This window comes from Microcaecilia unicolor, chromosome 5, assembly GCF_901765095.1.
Source record: "Microcaecilia unicolor chromosome 5, aMicUni1.1, whole genome shotgun sequence".
Taxonomy (NCBI): Eukaryota; Metazoa; Chordata; class Amphibia; order Gymnophiona; family Siphonopidae; genus Microcaecilia; species Microcaecilia unicolor.
The window spans coordinates 69,823,699-69,844,813 of NC_044035.1; the positions used below are offsets into that span (position 1 = coordinate 69,823,699).

The 21,115-nt window shown below is 41.1% G+C and overlaps 1 protein-coding gene across 1 annotated transcript in view; it reads right to left on the reverse strand.

Annotated features, from left to right (window-relative positions):
• Positions 1 to 4,837: 4,837 nt before the first annotated feature.
• BNIP3 (BCL2 interacting protein 3) overlaps positions 4,838 to 21,115 on the reverse strand; it is a 36,076-nt gene continuing 19,798 nt past the window's right edge. Inside the window, exons 3-6 of the mRNA XM_030202973.1 lie at positions 16,824 to 16,902; positions 10,434 to 10,540; positions 10,199 to 10,348; positions 4,838 to 6,527 (exon numbers count right to left, since the gene is read on the reverse strand). Coding sequence (XP_030058833.1) covers positions 6,482 to 6,527; positions 10,199 to 10,348; positions 10,434 to 10,540; positions 16,824 to 16,902 — 382 coding nt within the window. The 3' untranslated portion in view covers positions 4,838 to 6,481. The remainder of the gene's footprint in view (positions 6,528 to 10,198; positions 10,349 to 10,433; positions 10,541 to 16,823; positions 16,903 to 21,115) is intronic.

Genomic DNA, 21,115 nt, shown 5'->3' on the forward strand with positions numbered 1-21,115 from the left:
TCACATCCACCAGCTATCTACATGCCTAATATTCGAATCACCCACTACAACAGCTGTCCTAACCTTTCCCAACTGGGCAGTAGTTCCTGGAGACACATCCTCGGTGCGAGAGGATATTGTATTCCCTGGTATGCTGGTCTTGTCTACAGGATTAATTCCAGCCTCACCAGGGCGATGCTGTCCTTTCAGGAGCCGCCCCTTCTCCAAGGCAGCACAGGGGCTGCAAGATTGGAGGTGGGACTTATCTAGAATGTCCCTGTAGGCCTCCTCTATGTACCTCTCTGTCTCCCTCAGCTCCTCCAAGTCTGCTACTCTAGCCTCAAGAGAACGGACTCGTTCTCTGAGAGCTAGGAGCTCTTTGCATCGAGCACACACATTTGACATCTCACTAAATGGGAGATAATCATACATGTGACACTCAATGCAAAAGACTGGATAGCACACTTCTTGCTGCTAGACTACTGTCTGCATCTTAATATTATAGAGTTATTTAATTAAAACTTCTTAAGGCACTAGGGATATCAGATGAATATAATCTTTTGACTGTTGTAATTTGCAATTTATTTAGCTTGAATTAAGATCTTCACAATCTCTTCCCCTACAGTGACCCTTGCGCCCTTTTCAATGTGCCTAGAAGTGGTTCTATTGACAACAAAAACAGCAATGGGGAAAGAGGGCATCCCTGTCTTCTCCCCCTTTTAATGTCTATTTTCCCCACCCTTCTACCATTGATCAGTAACATAGCTTTAGGATCCATATATAACGCTGGAATAGCTTGTAAATACCAACCCTGGATACTCATATACCTCAGTACCCCAAACAGGAAGTCCCACCTGACCTTGTCAAAGGCTTTTTCCACATCTAAGCTTATAACTACCACTGATCTCTTATCTTGTTGACATTGGGCCATTGCCATCAAAAGCTTACGCACATTAACCCCGGATTGCCTTCCCTTAACAAAGCCTACTTGTTCTTGCCCTATAAACTTGGGTAACCACTTTGCCAAGCGATTTGCTAATATCTTGGCCAGAATCTTTACATCTAAGTTTAGTACGGAGATTGGGCGATAAGAATCTGCCCTATCCTCAGGACGTCCCGGCTTTAACAGCAGTGTTATAAGTGCTCTGCTGCTATGTAGGGGAAATGCTCCATTTTCCACAACCAAATTCTGTTTAATTATTTATATAAGAACAAATTAATGGACATACAAGCAATGTAATAATATAAAAAAGAAACTTTATTTAGCATTTCTTGTCATGGGACAGTGATCTTTCTCTATAGTCATAATACCTTCATTATTTACTACTGCTTTAAAGGTTAAAGTGTATTTGTTATACCGGAATTGGCGATCGCCATCACGGTACTATGTAAGCCACATTGAGCCTGCAAATAGGTGGGAAAATGTGGGATACAAATGCAACAAATAAAATAAAATAAAAATAAATAATATACCTGTGCCCACATGGGATCTCAAGATTACTTGCGATAGCAATATATCTAGCAAAGTTTGTAACGGCATTCTCTGAAATATACTCACCCATTAGAGAACTGTTCAAGTAGGAAAACGAGTTCATTTGATGACATGAGAGACATGGCACAGTGCTAGAGGAGCTGAGGCACTTAGCCAAGGAAGCTCCAGAGTTGGGATTATATGATGCCAGTGCTGCTCTTGTGGTGCAATGCAATGCTATCCAGCATGGACTTGGGCACTCTTTCCCAAGTCTGGTCATGGAATACCCTTGCCAGTCAGTGATGAAAGAGATTTGCATATAATGGAGGCTGTGTGGATATCCTGAAAACCTGACTGGCAAGGGGTACTCCATGACTGGACTTGGGAAACACTGGTCTAGGGGGCTGCCTTTTGCAAAACAGAAAATCTCTTGCCTATGCATCCTGAGCAGTGACAAAGGTACAACTAAACTATGCCCAAATTGATAAAGAGCTCCTAGCCATAGTTTATCCACTAGAGCGGTTTCATATTTATGTCTAAGCTAGACAAGTGGCTTGATCACAAGCCACTACTTGAACAATTACTTTGAAATTGATCATCTGGATAGGAAGACATGCAATATCATATGTTGCTTGAAAAAGCATTTTGTGCAGCATGGTATTTCAGAACAGGCATTTAATGACAAATTTTCATTCAATTACAGTTTTCATGACTCTGAGTTTTGACATACAACATCTTCCCCCAGACACCCTCAATCAAATGGGACAGCAGAAAATGCTGGCTGAACGGCAAAACAGATTTTACAGAAAGCCTCTGAGGCCTCAATCGATCCATTCCTGCATCTACTGGATTGGAGGAATACCCCGAGGCATTAGGAGAAATCTCCAGCTCAAATCATGTTCAGGTGATGGACCCAGACTCTTCTGCCTACGAATGTTCTTCTAGAGACTCCATTGGCATAGACAATTCATTATTGCCTACAGGCTGCTAAGGATAAACCGGCCTGCTATTACAATAGGAGGAACTAGGAAAGACCATTTTCTAAAGAAGGCCAAACCATCCAGGTCAAAAGTACAACAATGACTGGTGAAAGTCAGGGTTTGGAACTATGAAGAGGACGAGCCTTGTGATAGAATGGGGCAACTTTATCCAATACAGAGCCCAACACCTGGTTCATTTACAGAAGCAGGGAGAACATTTTCAGGAAAAGAGGAAAAAAAAGGGAGGGAGTTGATTTAAAGTCAATTTCATGAATACTCTGAGAGAGAGAGAGAGAGGAATTTATGTATAATTTCTTTCCAACATTACATTAAGTTGGGAAAAAAATAGCTCTGTTTAATTTATTTACTTGATGTACTGCTCTTTATCTGTATATGCAAATAAAGGGAAATGGAACTTGATATACTGCCTTTCTGTGGTATTTTGCAACTACATTCAAATTGGTTTACATATATACAAGTACTTATTTTGTACCTGGGGCAATGGAGGGTTAGGTGATTTGCCCACAGTCACAAAGAGCTGCAGTGGGACTTGAACCCAGTTCCCCAGGATCAAAGTCTGCTGCACTAACCACTAGGCTACTCCTCCACTCCACCATAAAACATCATATCAGAGGGCAGAAAAGGGGAAGGTGGTTTAGAGTAGATTAGTCATAAGCTACATACAACAGCATATTAGAAGGAAGAGAAAAGTATGTAGCAACAAATGTACAAAGATGAAAGACAGTACAAAGAGAGAGAGACCAGAAACTGACCATCAGATTCCAGATGATGTTGCCTATCACTAAACAACTGAAAATAACTACGTTTGAAGTCCGGTTTTAAAATGGAGATACAAATTATTCACAGCTCATTCTCAGGTTCATTTTCGAAAGAGATGGTCCATCTTTCGACATAAATCGGAACATGGACGTCCATCTCCCAGAGACGCCCAAATCAGTATAATCAAAACCCGATTTTGAACATCTCCAACTGCAGTCCATCGCAAGGACGTTCAAATTTCAAGGGGGCATGTCAGAGGCATGGTGAAGGCGGGACTTGGGCGTGCCTAACACTTGGATGTCTTTGAGCCATAATTGAAAAACGCAGGGACGTCCTAAAGTAAAACTTGGACGTTGTCACCCGGATGTTTTTTTATGAATAAGGCACATAAAGGTGCCCAATATGACCAGATGACCATTGGAGGAAATCAGGGATGACCTCCCGTTACTCTACCAGTGGTCATTAACCCCCCTCCCACCCTCAAAAACATCTTTAAAAATATTTTGTGCCAGCCTCAGATGTCATACTCAGGTCCATGACAGCACATGCAGGTCCGTGAAGCAGTGTTAGTGGGTGCAGTGCACTTCAGACAGGTGGACCCAGGTCCATACCCCCCTACCTGTTACGTTTGTGGAGGAAACAGCGAGCCCTCCAAAACCCACTGTACCCACATCTAGGTGCCCCCCTTCACCTGTAAGGGCTATGGTAGTGGTGTACAGTTGTGGGTAGTGGGTTTTGGGGGGGTTTGGGGGGGGGGGCTCAGCACACACGGTAAGGGAGCTATGTACTTGGTAGCAATTTATGAAGTCCACTGCAGTGCCCCCTAGGGTGCCCGGCTGGTGTCCTGGCATGTCAGGGGGACCAGTGCTGGCTCCTTCCACATCCAAATGCCTTGCATTTGGACATTTTTGACATTGATGTCTTTGGTTTCAAAAATCTCCGAAAGTCAAAGATGTCCATGTCTAAGGATGTCCATCTCTAAGGACGTCCAAATCCAAGGACGTCCTTAGTATTTTCGAAACGAAAGATGGACGTTCATCTTTTTTCAAAAATAAGGCTTTCCCCGCCCCGGATTTGGACGTTACAAAGACGTCCAAATCCCAACTTGGACGTTTCTTTCAAAAATGCCCCTCCAAATGACACAGATACATAGAAATAAAGCAAAACTATAAAACAAAAATAAGATCACCTTTTATTCCCCTCCTCTTTAAATTTCTATTTATTACCTTTAAAGTGGACTAACATGGTAATCACACTAATTTGTAGGAGAGTCAGGCTCAGGTCTTCCGACAGTATTGTGGGACAACGTGAAGCCTGATGAATTTGGACTCTGCAAAAGGACCAACCGCTGCCTTTGCAGTGGGATGAACCATTTACCATCAAAGGGAGGGAATTTTGAAGGCCGTGGTCCTTCCAGTTCTCAACCAACAGGCTGTATGGTTCAGAAATCGACACTATTGGAAAGATGAAGAAAAGCTGAGAACCTTACTATCCTTCTTTTGCAGAAGTCCCAACACTAATGCCTAGTCATCCAGTCAAGTGTACACTATGTATGTTTTGTCTAGTAAAGCATTCTTTGATTTTTTTTTTCAATTTTCTCAAATTTTTGACCACAGATGAGACAAAATATGATTCTTCATATATTTAATAATTTAGGAGTTTTCATACAGTTGATTCACATTGCAACATAATAAAATGGTTTAAAACAACTATTATCCTGACTGTTATTTCCAGAGTTTCAGATATGATGTACAGTATGACTAGGTACCACCCTTCTTAGTCCTGCATTTTGAACACTCAATGCAACTGCAGATATTGCTGCTGATATTTCAAAATGATTGGGTGTGCCAAACACAATACAAATTACTCCTCTTAGGACACAACGAAGGAGCTTGCTTAATATCACACAGCTGGCTCCTATGATTGCAGATTATTGGTTTTTGAAATGGCACATGACAACCCTAACTTTATTCAATAGCTGGGGAGAGTCGAGCCAAACTCAAATTTATTTCAAAACACTTGGTACAGCCACTAATAATCTATCTACAAAAACATTTATATTGCATATGAAAGGATCAACAACATAAAACAATTCTGAAATGAGTAATCATTGTATCACAAAATCACACATAATAAAATTATATACATACAGTGACTGTAGAAAAGTTTGCAGACGGTAATACTTTGGGAAATTGCTACAATTGTTACTATATAATATTGCTTTGTTTCATAGTCATACTTGTAGGGAGTAACTCTATAACAGGAGGCCAATTATAGGCACTGGTTATGGCACCAATTTTAAGCCTATTCGATATATTAAATAGACACCAGCATTTTTTAAAAACAGAATACTAGCATAAGTGGCAGATAATGAACATACATATAGGTGAGACCACTTACACCAGCAAAGCCAAAAATGGCTTCCTTTATAAAATGGAAAGCAGGAACGACTGAGAAACTAGCAGGTGCATAAACACTTGCAAATAAAGTGGGTCTTTTACTATGGCGCTTGTGTTTTTAGCGTGCGTTAATCATTAGGACACGCTAAATGCTAGAGATGTCCATATATTCCTATGGACGCCTCTAACATTTAGCTTGCGCTACAAATGCTAGCACGCCTTAGTAAAAGGCCCCCATAGCTAGCCAAGAGATAACCTTTCCAGTGTGTAAAACATGTTCTACATGCAGAAAATGATTTAGAAAATGCACCCCCTACCCAGCCCCAAAGTAATTATATTAGGACATTTCTGTCTGCCTATAGGCATGGCTTTCCTCAACCTATTTGTTTTCTATTTAAATTGCATGCTACACACAAACAGAAATAAGGTGCTTTAGATAAGTTTTAAAAAATTATTGGATTTTCTTCAAACTTCACTACAGAACATAGTTTATTTTTTAAAGCTGAATGTCTATATTGAGTACAGATTGATTTTTCTTCGTTTATTTTTATTCAGAACCAAATCAGAAAAATAAAATATACAGCCAGCATTAATTATACTGGTCAAGTTGCATCACTGGCCTCTGGCCAGAAAAGTAACTTATCACCACCATGTTCTACAGTAAGTGTAAGCTCTGAAATACACCCGAAGAATTATTTTCTTCGTATTCAGTGACAATTTTCCCACAATAGCAATGAATGAATTACAGGACATTTACAGAGCAAGCAAACAGAGGCCATGCAGCCCTCATAGCATCAGAAGATGTTTGTGTTTTTTTGATATGCCCAGATCTATATTTATTCTGCTTTTGAAGAAAGGGTTTCCATTTCATCTCAAAAAGTGTCTGCAGAGTTTGTCAGACGTCTCCCAATATAAATTCTAGATGGAAAAAGGATTAATATAAATAAGTATTGGTAGAATGAGGATTAATCAAAATGTCCATGTCATGATTATAACAAATAAAGGGGTCCTATTACTAAGCTGTGCTAAAAGAGGCCTTGTGTTATGATTAGCCTGTGGATTTCTCCACACGCTGAGGCCACTTTTAGCGTGGTTGTAAAATAGCCACATTTTCACATTTTCATTTTTCCCCCATTAACGGCCAGGCACTAATTTCCCAATTAGTGTGTGAGCCCTTACTGACACCTATTTAGTAGGTGGAAAGGGCTCACGCGCTAACCATGCTCTAATCGGTGGGTGTGCGGCAATGTAGTTGAGTTAACCGATTAGCACTTGGCATGCCTACTCTCTGCCCCTCCAAACACGCCCCCCCCCCCCCCAGTGCTAAAAGTATGTTTTTAGCACCCGGGAAGCGTGTGCTGATGCCTGAACTACTGCAGGGCACCTGAGTGTGCCCCATGGTAGTACATTTTGGCGCGCAGGAAGAATGCGGTAGTGCTTAAGGCCACTTAGTGAAAGGACCCCAAACCTATTGACAAAATCAAATCACATCTTTTCTTTATAACACTAATAGCTCCTTTCCAGGGTTCAGTGTGGTTTATATTCTAAGTGTGACAAAAGCAGAAACTATTAGAGTACATGTATGAGACAAAAGAACATTATAGGAAAGTCTAATAGATGATACGAGGAGACAGAAGTCGTAATGGATTGTTATGAAACAGTCTTTGGGAAGAGAGAGGTTTTTAGCCTCTTCTGGAAGCTAAGGTATCTATTATCTGTTCTGATGGCAATAGGTAAAGAGTTCCACAATGTAACTCCAAGTACAGTAGGGCAACACTTATGCACTTAAATATTTTCTGATATCAAATTTCTAGCATCAATTGTTCTTTCAGTCTGATAGACTGGACCAAACATTGTAAAGCAGCCCTAGTTAGCAATTCAGATGTGAAACCCTGTAAGATATGAACAACTAAACAAGCAGCTTTAAACCTGATTCTTTCTTATATGGGAAGCCAATGCAGTTTCATAAGATGAAACACTAGTACATCTATTCAATTTGAATATTAGTCTGGCAGCCGTGTTCTGTATGATTTGCAATTTTTTCTGATATTGACGCTTCTTACCAAGAAATAAGACACTACAGTAATCCAGGTGTGGTAGGACTACATTTGAAGTAACAATGCAAAGGCTTTTTGGTCAAAGAATGATCTGACTAGATGTAGCTGTCTGATTTTGAATACAGTTTTCTTCCACAGTTGGTTAATATGGGAGAAGAAAGTGAGGGAGGAGTCAAGCAAGACCCCTAGCATTCTGGGATCTTAATTTCACTCGTTACATTCAAGCATATCTCTCTCTTTTCCTGGCTCTCCTTTCTTCTTTTCAAGAGAAAAAATATGGATATCATGGTACTTTAGTATGATAGGTGGTGGTTTAGGAACTCTTCACCAATAATATTTGACCATGGCCAACTGTGAATATGCAGAAATTGACATGCCCAAGTTAATAGCAAGAATTGGCAAATACCTGAGGGGCATAAGTATCAATGAGACATGTTATTTTACCACTAACGTGCTCTCTTATCAGAAGTCCCATTTTATGCAATGAGACCTAGTTACTAATATCTGGGGTTAACAGTAAAATAATATGTCTTAAAGGTAGCCCACACTGCACTTCCCTCCTGAATGTCATACTTCCAGTTTTCAACTCTGGACCAGCGTCTCTCTGATTCCCTCCAGCTTTCTCCTTCTGCCTTATTTGCAAACTTTAATCACAGTGTACTTGTCACTTCCAGCTTCCATGCAGGAGTCAGGGTCTATGAACATGGATATGAAGACTGACAGTCCCTACAAAACATCTCCACAACATAATGCTGCTACCATCTTGATTTCCTATAGAGATGGTGTTAGCAGAATGATGTATTTTACACCATAATGAGACCAAAAAAGTTCCTCTTTGGTCTCATCAGATCAGAATACTTCCACATGTGGAATGTTCCCTAAGAATTTCTTTGCAAATACCATGTGGCACATCTTTCCCCAGATTCTATACATGGTGACTAAAGTTCCATGCGCAAATCAGCACGCATAGCTGATTTGCGCACCGAACTTCATTGGTCAACAAGCCAGCCAGCACCGATAACTGGATGTTAACAAGCAATTATCAGTACTAACTGGGGATAATTAGGATTTACGTGCATAACTCGCTAAGCGTATTCTATAAAGTGATGCCATCCCCTTTAGAAGTTTTCTGTTGGCATCCATTTTGCAAGGAAGTGCACAAGCACAACAAGGTGCTTTGGGGGGACTGATGCATACGATTATGATGTCAACATCTGGCTTTCAGTCTGATTTACACCAAATTTTCAGGACATAACAGTGGGGATAGTGGGATTCTGACAGGGACATTTGTTTGGATCCATGTTCTTTGTATGAGTACAAGCAAGGAAATATGCCACCTAATCACTTTTACATCTGATTCACACCAAATTTTAAGGACATGTCAGGGTCCTATAAGATCATGACAGGGGTATAGTGGGGAGAAGGGGAATCCAAGTATTATTCCATTAATTATGATGACTGTCAGTTAATAACCTTTTGGTTTTACATCCAATCCACACCAAATTTTCACAGATGCTTCGGGGGGGGGGGGGGGGGGGGGGGGGGGGGGGGGTTCCAAAGGGGTTAGCTAAGGGCAGGGCTTTTTTGAGGGGGTACTTGGGGGTACTGAGTACCGGCACCTTTTCCATTGTCTGCTAAAATTGACCCTTGGACCCCAAGTTTTAATGAACGAGCTCAGGCTCTACACACTAATTCTGCCTTGTAATAGATTCTGTGACTGGTTGCAGGGGGCCTGGCTATTGTGAGGTGAGTCCATCAGTGATCACGTCACCCCTGAAGGGTGGCCTATCATTTGAGTACCAGCACCTTTTTTGCTACTAAAAACACACTGGCTAAGGGTAATATTTGTTAAAATTGACGTAGCCCCTCCCCACTCCCCAAATATATATGTACATGTTCCAGAAAAAAAAAGACTTCATTAGTTCTGTCTGGAACTTGGTAGACATCCTGTAAATTATGTATACACTAGTAAAAAAGCCCCGTTTCTGATGCAAATGAAACGGTGGCTAGCAAGGTTTTCTTCAGAGTGTGCATGTGGGAGTGTGTGTGTCCGTGCCCTCTGCCCTCTCTCCCTTCCCCTGTGCTGTCTGTCCCCTCCCCCCTCCGAGTCCAGTGCTTCAGTGTTAAGTTTCCTGCTGTGCTGTGTTTGTGTTACAGAGAGAGTGAGGGCGTCTCTGTCCCCTCCCCCCTCTGAGTCCTTCACTGTTACAGAGAGAGGGATTTCGTGCTGTGCTGTGCTGTTTTCCTTCACTCGTGGGGAAACCGGATATCTCTGGCGCTTCACACTTCCGGCTGGAGGCTTCATTAGAACGTTGGTGGTGCCTTTTATATATAGAGATAATGTATTTAACAATAACATTTCTGCTCTGGTTAAACTGTATCTTAGTTTGCACTACCATCTGCACTTCTTTCTTGAATAAAACCATCATTTGGAAATTGGAAGAAACATAAAACACAAGATAATTAGTAGATCTTATCTGAGTACATGTAAGTTTTTAGCAAGATTTGTGGAAGGGCTAATATTTCACTCACCCCAATCCAATAGCAAGCAAGTGAGAAAGAAGCAAAGATGGCAGAAAAACCTTTAAAAACTCAGCAGAGAATATACCCCCTTTCTTCATGACACTTGTGTTTCTCATACTGAGAGTGGCAGAGCGCTTTGGATGTTTAAAGAGAAATTCCCTGTAAAAAAAAATGAAAAGAAAGATTTTACACTAAACCAAATTAATAGACTGTGAAAACTTTTAAGAATCCTCCATTGACCTACTTTGGGGGTATGTTTTCAGGCCGGCTGGACCAATCCCAAATCCAATCAGAATTTTTCTTTAGGATGTTTTCTAGCTCTTTTCTTCTTTCAATGTAATCTTCCTCAGACTAACACAAAAACAAATGTTCAATATGACTCCACACTGTTAAGGAACTCATCATGCCAAAGGTGACTGACGACTAGAACCCATTGTTTTTCACAAGTGTTTCTTTCATTCTTCAAGAAAAGCTGGCATGTATTTTTGACAATATGGCAGCATATGCAAATAAAAGGTCAGAGTAGCGAAGTTTGAATTCTGCCTCAACACACTGGCAATTCCAAAGGACCTTCGTTCCTTGCAGTTTTACTGACAATGCCTTTAGCTTGACTAATCCCACCCATAACACACTAAGGGCCCTGTTTACTAAGGTGCGCTAGCATTTTTAGCACACGCTAAAAATTAGTGTGCGCTAATGCTAGAGACACCGATAGGTTTATGATGGACGTTTTCAGCACACAGAGGTCCACCTCACATGTGTACAGGTTGTATCCTGTTCTAAAATACATGTGACATGGACGTCCATATTCTGAGTTGGACATCCTTTCTAAAATGCCACTCATTACCACTGTGTTAAGAGAAACCATTATCCGCGTTAGAGTTAGGAGAAAAAATTAAAAGAAGCATATTACAAGATCTGAAAATGTAAGTGGAAACACAAATAAATACCTAGAGTTATTAAGGTATGTGAATGCATTAGTATATGCTAATGTTGTTTTAACATGCATTATTAGTAATGAGGGCCCACAGCATAAAATTGGACCTGCAGTAAATTAATGCACATTAATAGCATCAGCATGCGCTAACACTATGGTGCAAGTTAGACACTTTCAGCTACTGTAACTATTTCACATATACAGATCTCTGCAGATGCTGTCACGCAAAATACACAAAAATGTGCCCCGGGTCTCCAAATAGCCATTTGTATGTTTCTAATACAGATCAATATTCAAATTATCTGTTTTTAGATTTCAACTTTTTTTTATTGATGGTAGAACTTAACAAACAGATACTTTTCCCAAAAGTAAAAAGGAAAATGATACAGCATAAGAAAATACAGCATCGTTCTGCATCAACCAATTTTTAACATTGAACCCCCCCTTATCTTCCCCTTACCCCTGAGAACCCTCCCCCCTTCACCCATCTCTACCCCCCCTTCTCTCCAAGCCCCCCTTCCCCCTTGTCCCCCTGGACCTGAGCTCTGATAGTCCAGGCAGGACCCCCCCCCCAAACCAAGGAGCCCACTACTATGCAGAGAACACAAGGGGAGACCTGCCCGATCTCCTGGGGATTCAAATGATGTGTTTTTAAAGTCATGTTTGCAAACTCTCACAATTTTAGTGCCTCATTTATATTGTGTGTCAGGTATGAAAACTGTTTTGGCAAATTAAATATGGGTAGACAAACGTGATCAGATTTCAGTACTACACTTAATAAGGATACAAAAAGTAAGAAAATAATCAAAAGCACATGTAAAAGTTAAGATCTGTTATTAATGTTACCATAATAATTTCTATTCCAGTCTGACATTACCATGGGTTTCTGCTTTCCCCCTTCATTTCCCCATGATACTAACAAATCACAATACTGTTTATAGGGAATTACATTTAGGTGCCTAGGTGGAGCCTATTCTATAAAGAAAAGTAAGTGTGTACTGTTATTTATACCAGCATAAATAGCCAAGAACACGCCCATATTCTAAGTGTGATCACTTACACTTGCTACAGAACTAATGTAAATGATCATTCTTAGATCGCTAAAATACACACCTAGATTTTGGGATTCTGTACCCCACCCATGGTCTGACCAAAACTCCACTCATGTGAATGCTTACCTGCAAAGTATGTGCCAACGCATTTAAGCACCACTGTATAGAACAGGGTGTTCCTGGAACATTAGCATTTCCAGGCATATATTTCTTTTTTATTTACTTTAATGATTTGGATTTAGTGAGTTACATTCAGGTACACTGAGTATTTCTCTATCCCCAGAGGGCTTATTTATTTATTTATGACATTTATATCCCACATTATCCAGACAGTATACTCCGGTTCAATGTGGCTTCCATGACAAACATTATTGAGAAATACATAATAGAAAGTTAACAGACATTAAGATACATCACGTGAACTGCTACAGAAGCTTAAGTATGATTTCATAATACAGGAAGAGAAATGAATTATTTTTAGTATACTCCGGTTCAATGCGGCTTACATAAGACTATTGAGAAGTGCATTTTTGAAAAGTCCATAGACCATTATTAAATGGATTTGGGAAAAATCCACTATATCTGGGATAAGCAGTATAGAATGTTTTGTACTTTTTTGGGATCTTGCCAGGTATTTGTGACCTGGATTGGCCACTGTTGGAAACAGGATGCTGCGCTTGATGGACCTTTGGTCTTTCCCAGTATGGCAATACTTATGTACAGTGATGACAGTCTCCATGCAATAGCCTAATCTGAAACGTGATTGGTGGGGGTGCAGAGCATTCATTGATTTGGCAAAAGATTGAAGATGCTGAAGAACTTCAGACTCAAGTACTTTTGACAAGAAAGGCATATTGGAGACAGGACAAAAGTTGTTGGGCTGTAGTGGATCTAAGCTAACCTTTTTCAGAATAGGTTTGACCAGAGCATGTTTGAGAGGGAGTGGAACCAGACCAGAAGACAGGCTGTTAAATATCATAGAATGTAAAAAATGAAGCAACCCAAGAGAAGGCTGATTTAGCCAGCTTGATGGAAGTGGATCCAGAGAACAGAAAGTGACAAGTAGCTGAGATAGTAACCTGGACAAAATCAACAGAAGGAATATTAAATATAGTACACAACGCTGAGTAGATTTGCGATGAGAGAGTGAGCAGAGGAGAGTTAGGGGAAGGGAGAGAAATGGAAGATAGTGAGAAGATAGCTTGAAGCTTCTCCATCCTGGAAGTAAAAAGGTCTCAGAAGTAAGATGAACAGGAGAAACCTTGGATGGAGGGATACAAGATGAACAGATGGAGAAACCTTGGATAGAGGAGGTATAAGCAATGCACATTAGGAAGAATAATCCAGATCATAGTTATTTGATGCTAGGTTCCACCCTAGGAGTCAGCACCCAAGAAAAAGATCTAGTTTTCAATGTGGACAATATGCTGAAATCTTCTGCTCAGTGTGTAGCAGCAGTCAAAAAGCAAACAGAATGCTAGGAATTATTAGGAAAGGGATAGAAAATAAGACAAAGAATATTATGATGCCGCTTTATTGCTCCATGGTGCAATCACACCTCGAGTATTGTGTGCAATTCTGGCTATTGTACCTTAAAAAAGATATAGCAGAATTATAAAAGGTTCAAAGAAGGGCGACCAAAATGATTTAAGGGTATTGAAATCCTCTCATATGAGGAAAGGCTAGTTTAGCTTGGAAAAGAGATGGCTGAGGATATGATAGAGGTCTATAAAATATTGAGTGGTGTAGAAATGGTAAACGTAAATTGATTTTTTACTCTTTCAAAAAGTGCAAAGACTAGGGGACACTCAATCAAGTTACATGGAAATACTTTTAAAACAAATAGGAGGAAATATGTTTTCACTCAACAAATAGTTAAGCTCTGGAACTCTTTGTCGGAGGATGTAGTAACATTAGTTAATGAATCTGGGTTTAAAAAAAGGTTTGGACAAGTTCCTGGAGAAAACGTCCATAGTTTTCTAATGAGATAGACATGGAGAAAGCCATTGCTTGTCCCTGGGATCAATAGCATGAATCTTGCTACTATTTGGGATTCTGCCAGGTGCTTGTGACCTGAATTGGCCACTGTTGGAAGCAGATACTGGGCTAGATGGATCATTGATCTGACCCAGTATGGCTATTCCTATGTTCTTAAATATTCAAATATTACCTTTATTCAATTTTTTGTTTGAAATTTGGGAAGACTAAGCAGCACAGGGAAGAGACCTAGAGGTTTTCAGAGAAAAGCCATTTTGATTGCTTGAAAGTGCATATTACTGCTCTGGACAAACTCATAAGCTCCTAAGATCCATCAATGGATGCAGCTGTTGACTGTGGAAAGGATGGCAGTGAATGACAAAAATGAACACCAATGGAAGAAATTTCAGAGTATCTGGGCACCTTTATGGAACATGCTTTTGATCAGAGCCAGAAGTGGACTACTGAATAGGCACTATACTCTGCAGGTATTCTAGAGATTGATTTTACTAACAAATATTTTCATCAGCATAGGGAGGGGGAGGATTAGCGTGAGGAAATGGATATTGTGATTGTGTTACATATGCAGTTAGTTAATTTACTAGTAGTTTTGAGTGGGGACTTGTACACATAAAAAATAATTTCATATTGTAAGTTTAGTGGTATGTGTAAAGATACACATATACTATTTTCTGATGAAAATGTCTGTTATGTTTAGACATTGTATTGGTTGAAAATTCAATAAGCAGATTTTTAAAATAATTTCTACAATGCTATGGATTTGGAAAAGGAAAAATTGTGGTTTCAGAATTACTATATTATGGGGATACTTTTCAAATTACCTGTATTGATGCAAAATTCTTGTGGACTTTTTACCCACACACATTGCATTAATTTTCAAAGGAAAAGTGTGCATGTACTTTTACTCTGAAAATGACAACAGGTATAAAGTGCTTGTACAACTTGCACCTGCCAGTAGAGTTTTGCAGGAATAATATGTGTGAAGATTTCAAGAATTCACGCTATGTACAAACTTTTCCTCTTCGATCTACAAAAGCTTCCTGAAACACATCTTCTAAATGTAGCTGAATGCCACCATGTTGTGGAAAAAAATTCAGACTTTTAGCAACACAGAGGATAGGTAATTTTTAGACACCCAGTATAAGAACATAAGAATATTCATACTAGGTCAGACCAATGGTCCATCCAGCCAGCATCCTGTTTCCAATAGTGACCAATCCAGGTCACAAATATCTGGCAGAAACCCAAATAGTAGCAACATTCCATGCTGCCAATCCCAGGGCAAGCAGTGGCTTCTCCATGTCTGTCCTAATAGCAGACTATGGAAGTTTCCTGCAGGAACTTGTCCAAACCTTTTTAAAACTCAGATACGCTAACCGCTGTTACTACGTCCTCTGGCAAAGAATTCAAGAGCTTACCTATTTGCTGAGAAATCCTTTTACAAAGCCACAGTAAAAAGTGGCCTGCGGAATTGTGGGCATGTCTTTCAGGCGCTCGTTGGGCCACGGCTAGGAAAAAGGCTATTTTTAATGAGCTGGGAAATGGGCCTGCGCTAATATTAAAACCTGCGCATGCCTATTTATGGCCTGAGCCTTTACCACCACCCACTGACCTAGCGGTAAGGGTTCATGCGCTCCCAATGCAATAACCATGCAGTGCACACCAACTTGGGCGCGCTGCCAGTTACCGCTGGAAAGGCCCCCCCCCCCCCCCCCCCCCCCCCCCGCACTACAGAATTATTTTCTACTGTGGGGTTTGGTGCGCGTCAAACTTGGAACTGCCACCAGCCGCATGTGCTACCCCAGTAGTGCCAATTGGGCACACGCTACCTGCGCGTAGGCCCTCCCGCGCCTTTATAAAATGGCCCCTAAATTAAAAATATTTCCTCTTATTTGTTTTACAAAAGTATTTTCATGTAACTTCATTGAGTGTCCCCTAGTCTTTGTACTTTTTTGAAAGAGTACAAAAATCGATTCATTTATGCTCGTTCTACACATCTCAGTAATTTTTAGACCTCAATCATATCTGCTCTCAGCCATCTCTTCTCCAAGCTGAACAGCCCTAACCTCTTTAGCCTTTCCTCACATGAGAGGAGTTCCATCCCTTTTTATCATTTTGGTCGCACTTCTTTGAACCTTTTCTAATTCCGCTACATCTTATTTGAGAAATGGCGACCAGAAATGAATGCAGTACTCAAGGTGAGGTCGCACCATGGAACGATACAGAGGCATTTCTCTTTAAGAAGTATGTTCAGTTGGATGTTTGAATATGATGATATATTGTTTACCTATGTTTAATTCAGACATATTGATTCAGTGTTTTTAATTCATTTTAACTGATGTACTGGGGATTTTTTAGATTGTACGCCGCTTCGAACCTTTATAAGGAATAAGCAGAGCAAAAGAGTCATTTTAGATTAGAATAAAGGCCCTGTTTACTAAGGTGCGCTAATGATTTTAGCGCACATTAAAAATTTGCACGCGCTAAAAATGCTAGCATGCCTAAAGCACAGCTTAGTAAACAGGGCCCTAGATCTTCAATTTTACAAGGCATTCATGTCAATAAGTTGCTAACATCTTGATGCATAAATTATGAGAATCTTCTATTAGTCAGCTATATCAGTGCATATCCGAGTATGCTGTCTTACCTGCGAGCCCGTCTTTTCTTTGCTGCTATCGCTTTCAGAAGATCTTTGAATACTTTGAGGTGTCTGAGAGCGAGGAGGACTTGTTAAAAAAATAAAGAAAAGAATAAAGGTAAAGCAAGATACAATTGTCTTCAAACCCCCCTTTTTTACCAAGCTGCGCAGCAATGCCCATTCAAAGTGAATGGGCTGTGTTGGCATTAGCGCACCGCAGCCGCTAGCGCAGCTTAGTAAACAGGAGGTGTAAATGTGTCCACCTCTGGGAAAAAGTGACAAAAGCAGCAGATCCAAAATCTTGAGAGTGGCCAATTTTTAAGTCAAGGGTCCAGTCTGAAAAAGTTACATGTTTTAACTTCCCTAGCTTTCCTATTTTTCTCACATAAAAGGATGGAGTTTGGACTGTTGTATTCCAAATTGTTTGCTCTAACAGAATTCATTAAAACCTCTTTTTTTTGGCACTTTTTTCCAGAGATGGTCACAAATGATATTGCAACTAGCCCAAAATGTGTAATGATCTGTACTACCACAGGGATAGCCTGAATTTGGATGTTTGTTCTTCCTGCAGGTTGAATGAGTCATTTTAGAAAAGCTGTATGGCACCATCTAAATGCTGATTTTACTATGCCATTATTTTATATGTGTTCATTTACTCATTTGAAAATTTTATTTCCCCACCCAATCATCTATAACCTTAGGTGTGTTACAAAACAGTAAATAGCTCAAATGTAAAACAAAGCAAGCATGCTACAGAATGCATAGATCAACAGAGGCATATTCTGGGCAGGCCAAAAACAATGATACATCTATTCTGTTTTGCAATTCTGTTTGTACAGTTCTGGAAACCTCTTGTGGCAATGTGTTAATAACCGTTAGCAACAAGTAGAAGGGATGGAGGTTTGTGTGATGAAATAGTTTCAGAGGAACTGGTAACATAAGAACAGTTAGTCATACAGCCATAGAATAATGTAGCCCAAGTGAAATATTTCTGACCACTGTATGTTTTCATTTGATTCTGAACAAGCTTACTAGTATACCAGGTTTTGTAGGCCTAGTTTCAAAGGTTTTTCTCCCATTTTGAGGTCAAATCAAAACTCTTGAAGATACAATCCTTCATGCTTTCTGTCTTCCCCAGCTGCTCTCTGAGCATGTCGGAAACCACATGTAGAGTGGTTCATGCTCATGTAAACCAATGTCTACAATGAAATACTGTTAATGTAAGAGAAGAGTATAGGTAGAACAAATATGACCCAAATCCAAAATAAATATTCTAAAAATTATGAAAAAGCTTACGGTTTTTACACATATGTTTCAGCAGTGTTTAGCATGACTAAAACTTTTCCAAGACTCTTTTCTTTTATCTTGCTGCACCATATACCTGGAATAGACTTCCTGAGCCGGTACGTCAAGCTCCATCTCTGGCCGACTTCAAATCTAAGCTAAAAGCCCACCTTTTTGATGCTGCTTTTAACTGCTAACCCTTATTCACTTATTCAGAACCCTTATTTTATCATCCTCACTTTAATATTCCCTTATCTCTTATTTGTCCTGTTTGTCTGTCCTAATTAGATTGTAAGCTCTGTCGAGCAGGGATTGTCTCTTCATGTTCAAATGTACAGCACTGCGTCTAGTAGCGCTTTAGAAATAAGTAGTAGTAGTAATATGTTTCAGCAGTGATTAGCATGACTAAAAATTTTCCAAGACTCTTTTCTGCACCAGGTGACCCTTTTTTTTAAAAATTTCTGATAGACTGTACCGCTAACAATGAAAAAGGGACGTTAGCAGTATTGTAATACTGTGATGGCTTGGTCCTGCACATGTGAACCTATGGCTTCCTGGAAATCTGACATCACTGCATTTAAATACATACAGTTAATCACCTAGGCCAAAGATGAAGGTCAGCCTAACTGACTGAAAGTTAGCTATGCTGAAATGCTCCATATGGGGGTATAATATCTAGTGGCACACCTTCCCAAACCCAAAGGCTTTGTTAACGGTATGCAAGCCCTGGCTGCATACCCTGCTGAGCATCTCGCAGGATCAAACACACATTGAAACTCAGCTGGTTGGAGCCTCTCAGTCTAGAGATCTGACTCCAGATGTTCTGGTGAGTTTTCCATTTTTCAGGTTGCAACAAGTCAGTGTATCTTGACATTATGGCTTGTCTACTATTGCAGTGCTGGCACTGCAAAAAGACATACCTAATGGTGCAGGAAGCTCTTCTCTCAATGCTACTTCTCCCCCCCCTCCCCCGCACACATTTTTTGTAAGCTACTGGTTTATGGCACTCATGGAGGGGCATAATTGAACGAAAACGCCTATCTCCATGGGCGTTTATCTCCGAGAACGGGTCCGTGAAGGGGCGGACCCAACCGTATTTTTGAAAAAAATAGACGCCCATATGTTATTCGCTAATTTGTGAGCTGGGCGTTTTTGTTATTCAGTGATAATGGAAAATGAAAGCGCCCAGCTCAAAAACGAATACATCCAAGGCATTTGTTCGTGGGAGGGGCCATGATTCGTAGTGCACTAGTCCCCCTCACATGCCAGAACACCAACCGGGCACCCTAGGGGGCACTTTTACAAAACAAAAAAAAAAGGTAAAAGAGCTCCCAGGTGCATAGCACCCTTCCCTTGTGTGTTGAGCCTCCCAAATCCCCCTCAAAACCCACTGCCCACAAGTCTACACCATTACTATAGCCCTAAGGGGTGAAGGGGGGCACCTACATGTGGGTAAAGTGGGTTTGGGGGGGTTGGACGACTAACGCATTAAGCAGCACAATTGTAACAGGTAGGGGGGGGATGGGCCTGAGTCCACCTGCCTGAAGTCCACTGCACCCCCTAATAAGTGCTCCAGTAACCTGCATACTGCTGCCAGGGAGGTGGGTATGACATTTGAGGGTGAAAATAAAAAGTTGTGAAACGTCATATTTTGTGCTGGGAGGGGGTTTGTGACCACTGGGGAAGTCAGGGGAGGTCATCCCCGATTCCCTCCAGTGGTCATCTGGTCATTTAGGGCACTTTTTGGGGCCTTATTCGTGGAAAAACAGGGTCCAGGAAAAGTGTCCTAAATTCTCGCTGAAATCGCATATTTTTCTTCCATTATCGGCGAAAGGGCGCCCATCTCTGTTCGCCCGATAACCACGCCCCAGTTCCGCCTTCGACACGCCTTCGACACGCCCCCGTCAACTTTGTCCGCATCCGCGACGGAGTGCAGTTGAAAGCGTCCAAATTCGGCTTTTGATTATACCGCGTTATTCGTTTTTGTGAGATAAACGCCCATCTCCCGATTTAGGTCGGAACTTGGGCGTTTTTCTCGTTCGATTATAAGCAGGATGGTCTACCAGGCTATGGAAGGAGCAAGAGCAGCAGCATGAGAGACAGGCATTTCCAGCATTTCCTGCCTTTACTCTCCCACACTCATCAGCCATCATGGTATAGCAGTGTTGTGACTGTAAAAGAGAAAGAAAACTAAAGGAAGAGCAACATGGGAAAGAAATAAAAGGAAAAGACAACAGGATAAATGAGATGGCGAGAAGTAGAGGGGATGTATTTGTTCTCAATCAGAGAAATGAGAGTGGTAGAGTCGAATACAAAAATGAAGATCTGCAAAGATGCAGAAGGATGTGCAGTAGATCCTGATCAGATGAGATGAAGGGAAGGATAAGGGTAGGAACAGCAAATTATGCTGTACCAGAAATCACTACGTAGCACTGATATGCCTTTCCTACAAGTAGATGCCACCAACCATTTGAATCTTTGCAAGGCCGGCTCAAGTGATAGAGGCATCCTAAGCTAATATGCTTTGGCAGCGCCTCTCCCCCCTGTGGGTCCAGCCTCTCTCCCTCCATTCAGGCCGGCATCTCTCCCCACCCTCACCCCCAGTCTGATCTCCTTTTCCTCCTCCTCTGTCCCCCACTTCCCGAGGGTCGGCACTGCTTCCTCTTTTCTTTTACTCCTTCGCAGTCCTGTCAAGTTTATGTCGGTTGATGACAGCAGCAACAGCACGATAGGCTGCCTTCAGCCAGCCCCTCGTTCTTCCCTCTGCCACATCCTGCCTCTTCTGATGCAATTTCCTGTGGGTGGGACACAGCAGAGGGAAGATCCAGGTGCTGGCCAAAGGCAACCTGTCATGCTGCCGCCAGCAACTGATGTAAACTTTACAGGACTGCAGGACAATAAGACAGAAGAGGGAACAGTGCCGTCTCAAGGTGCAGAGAGAAAGAGAAGAGAGGCCGGACTGGGAGGGGGTGGGGGTGGGGGAAGGCTTCACTTTTAGACTAAGCGAGGTCAGAGGC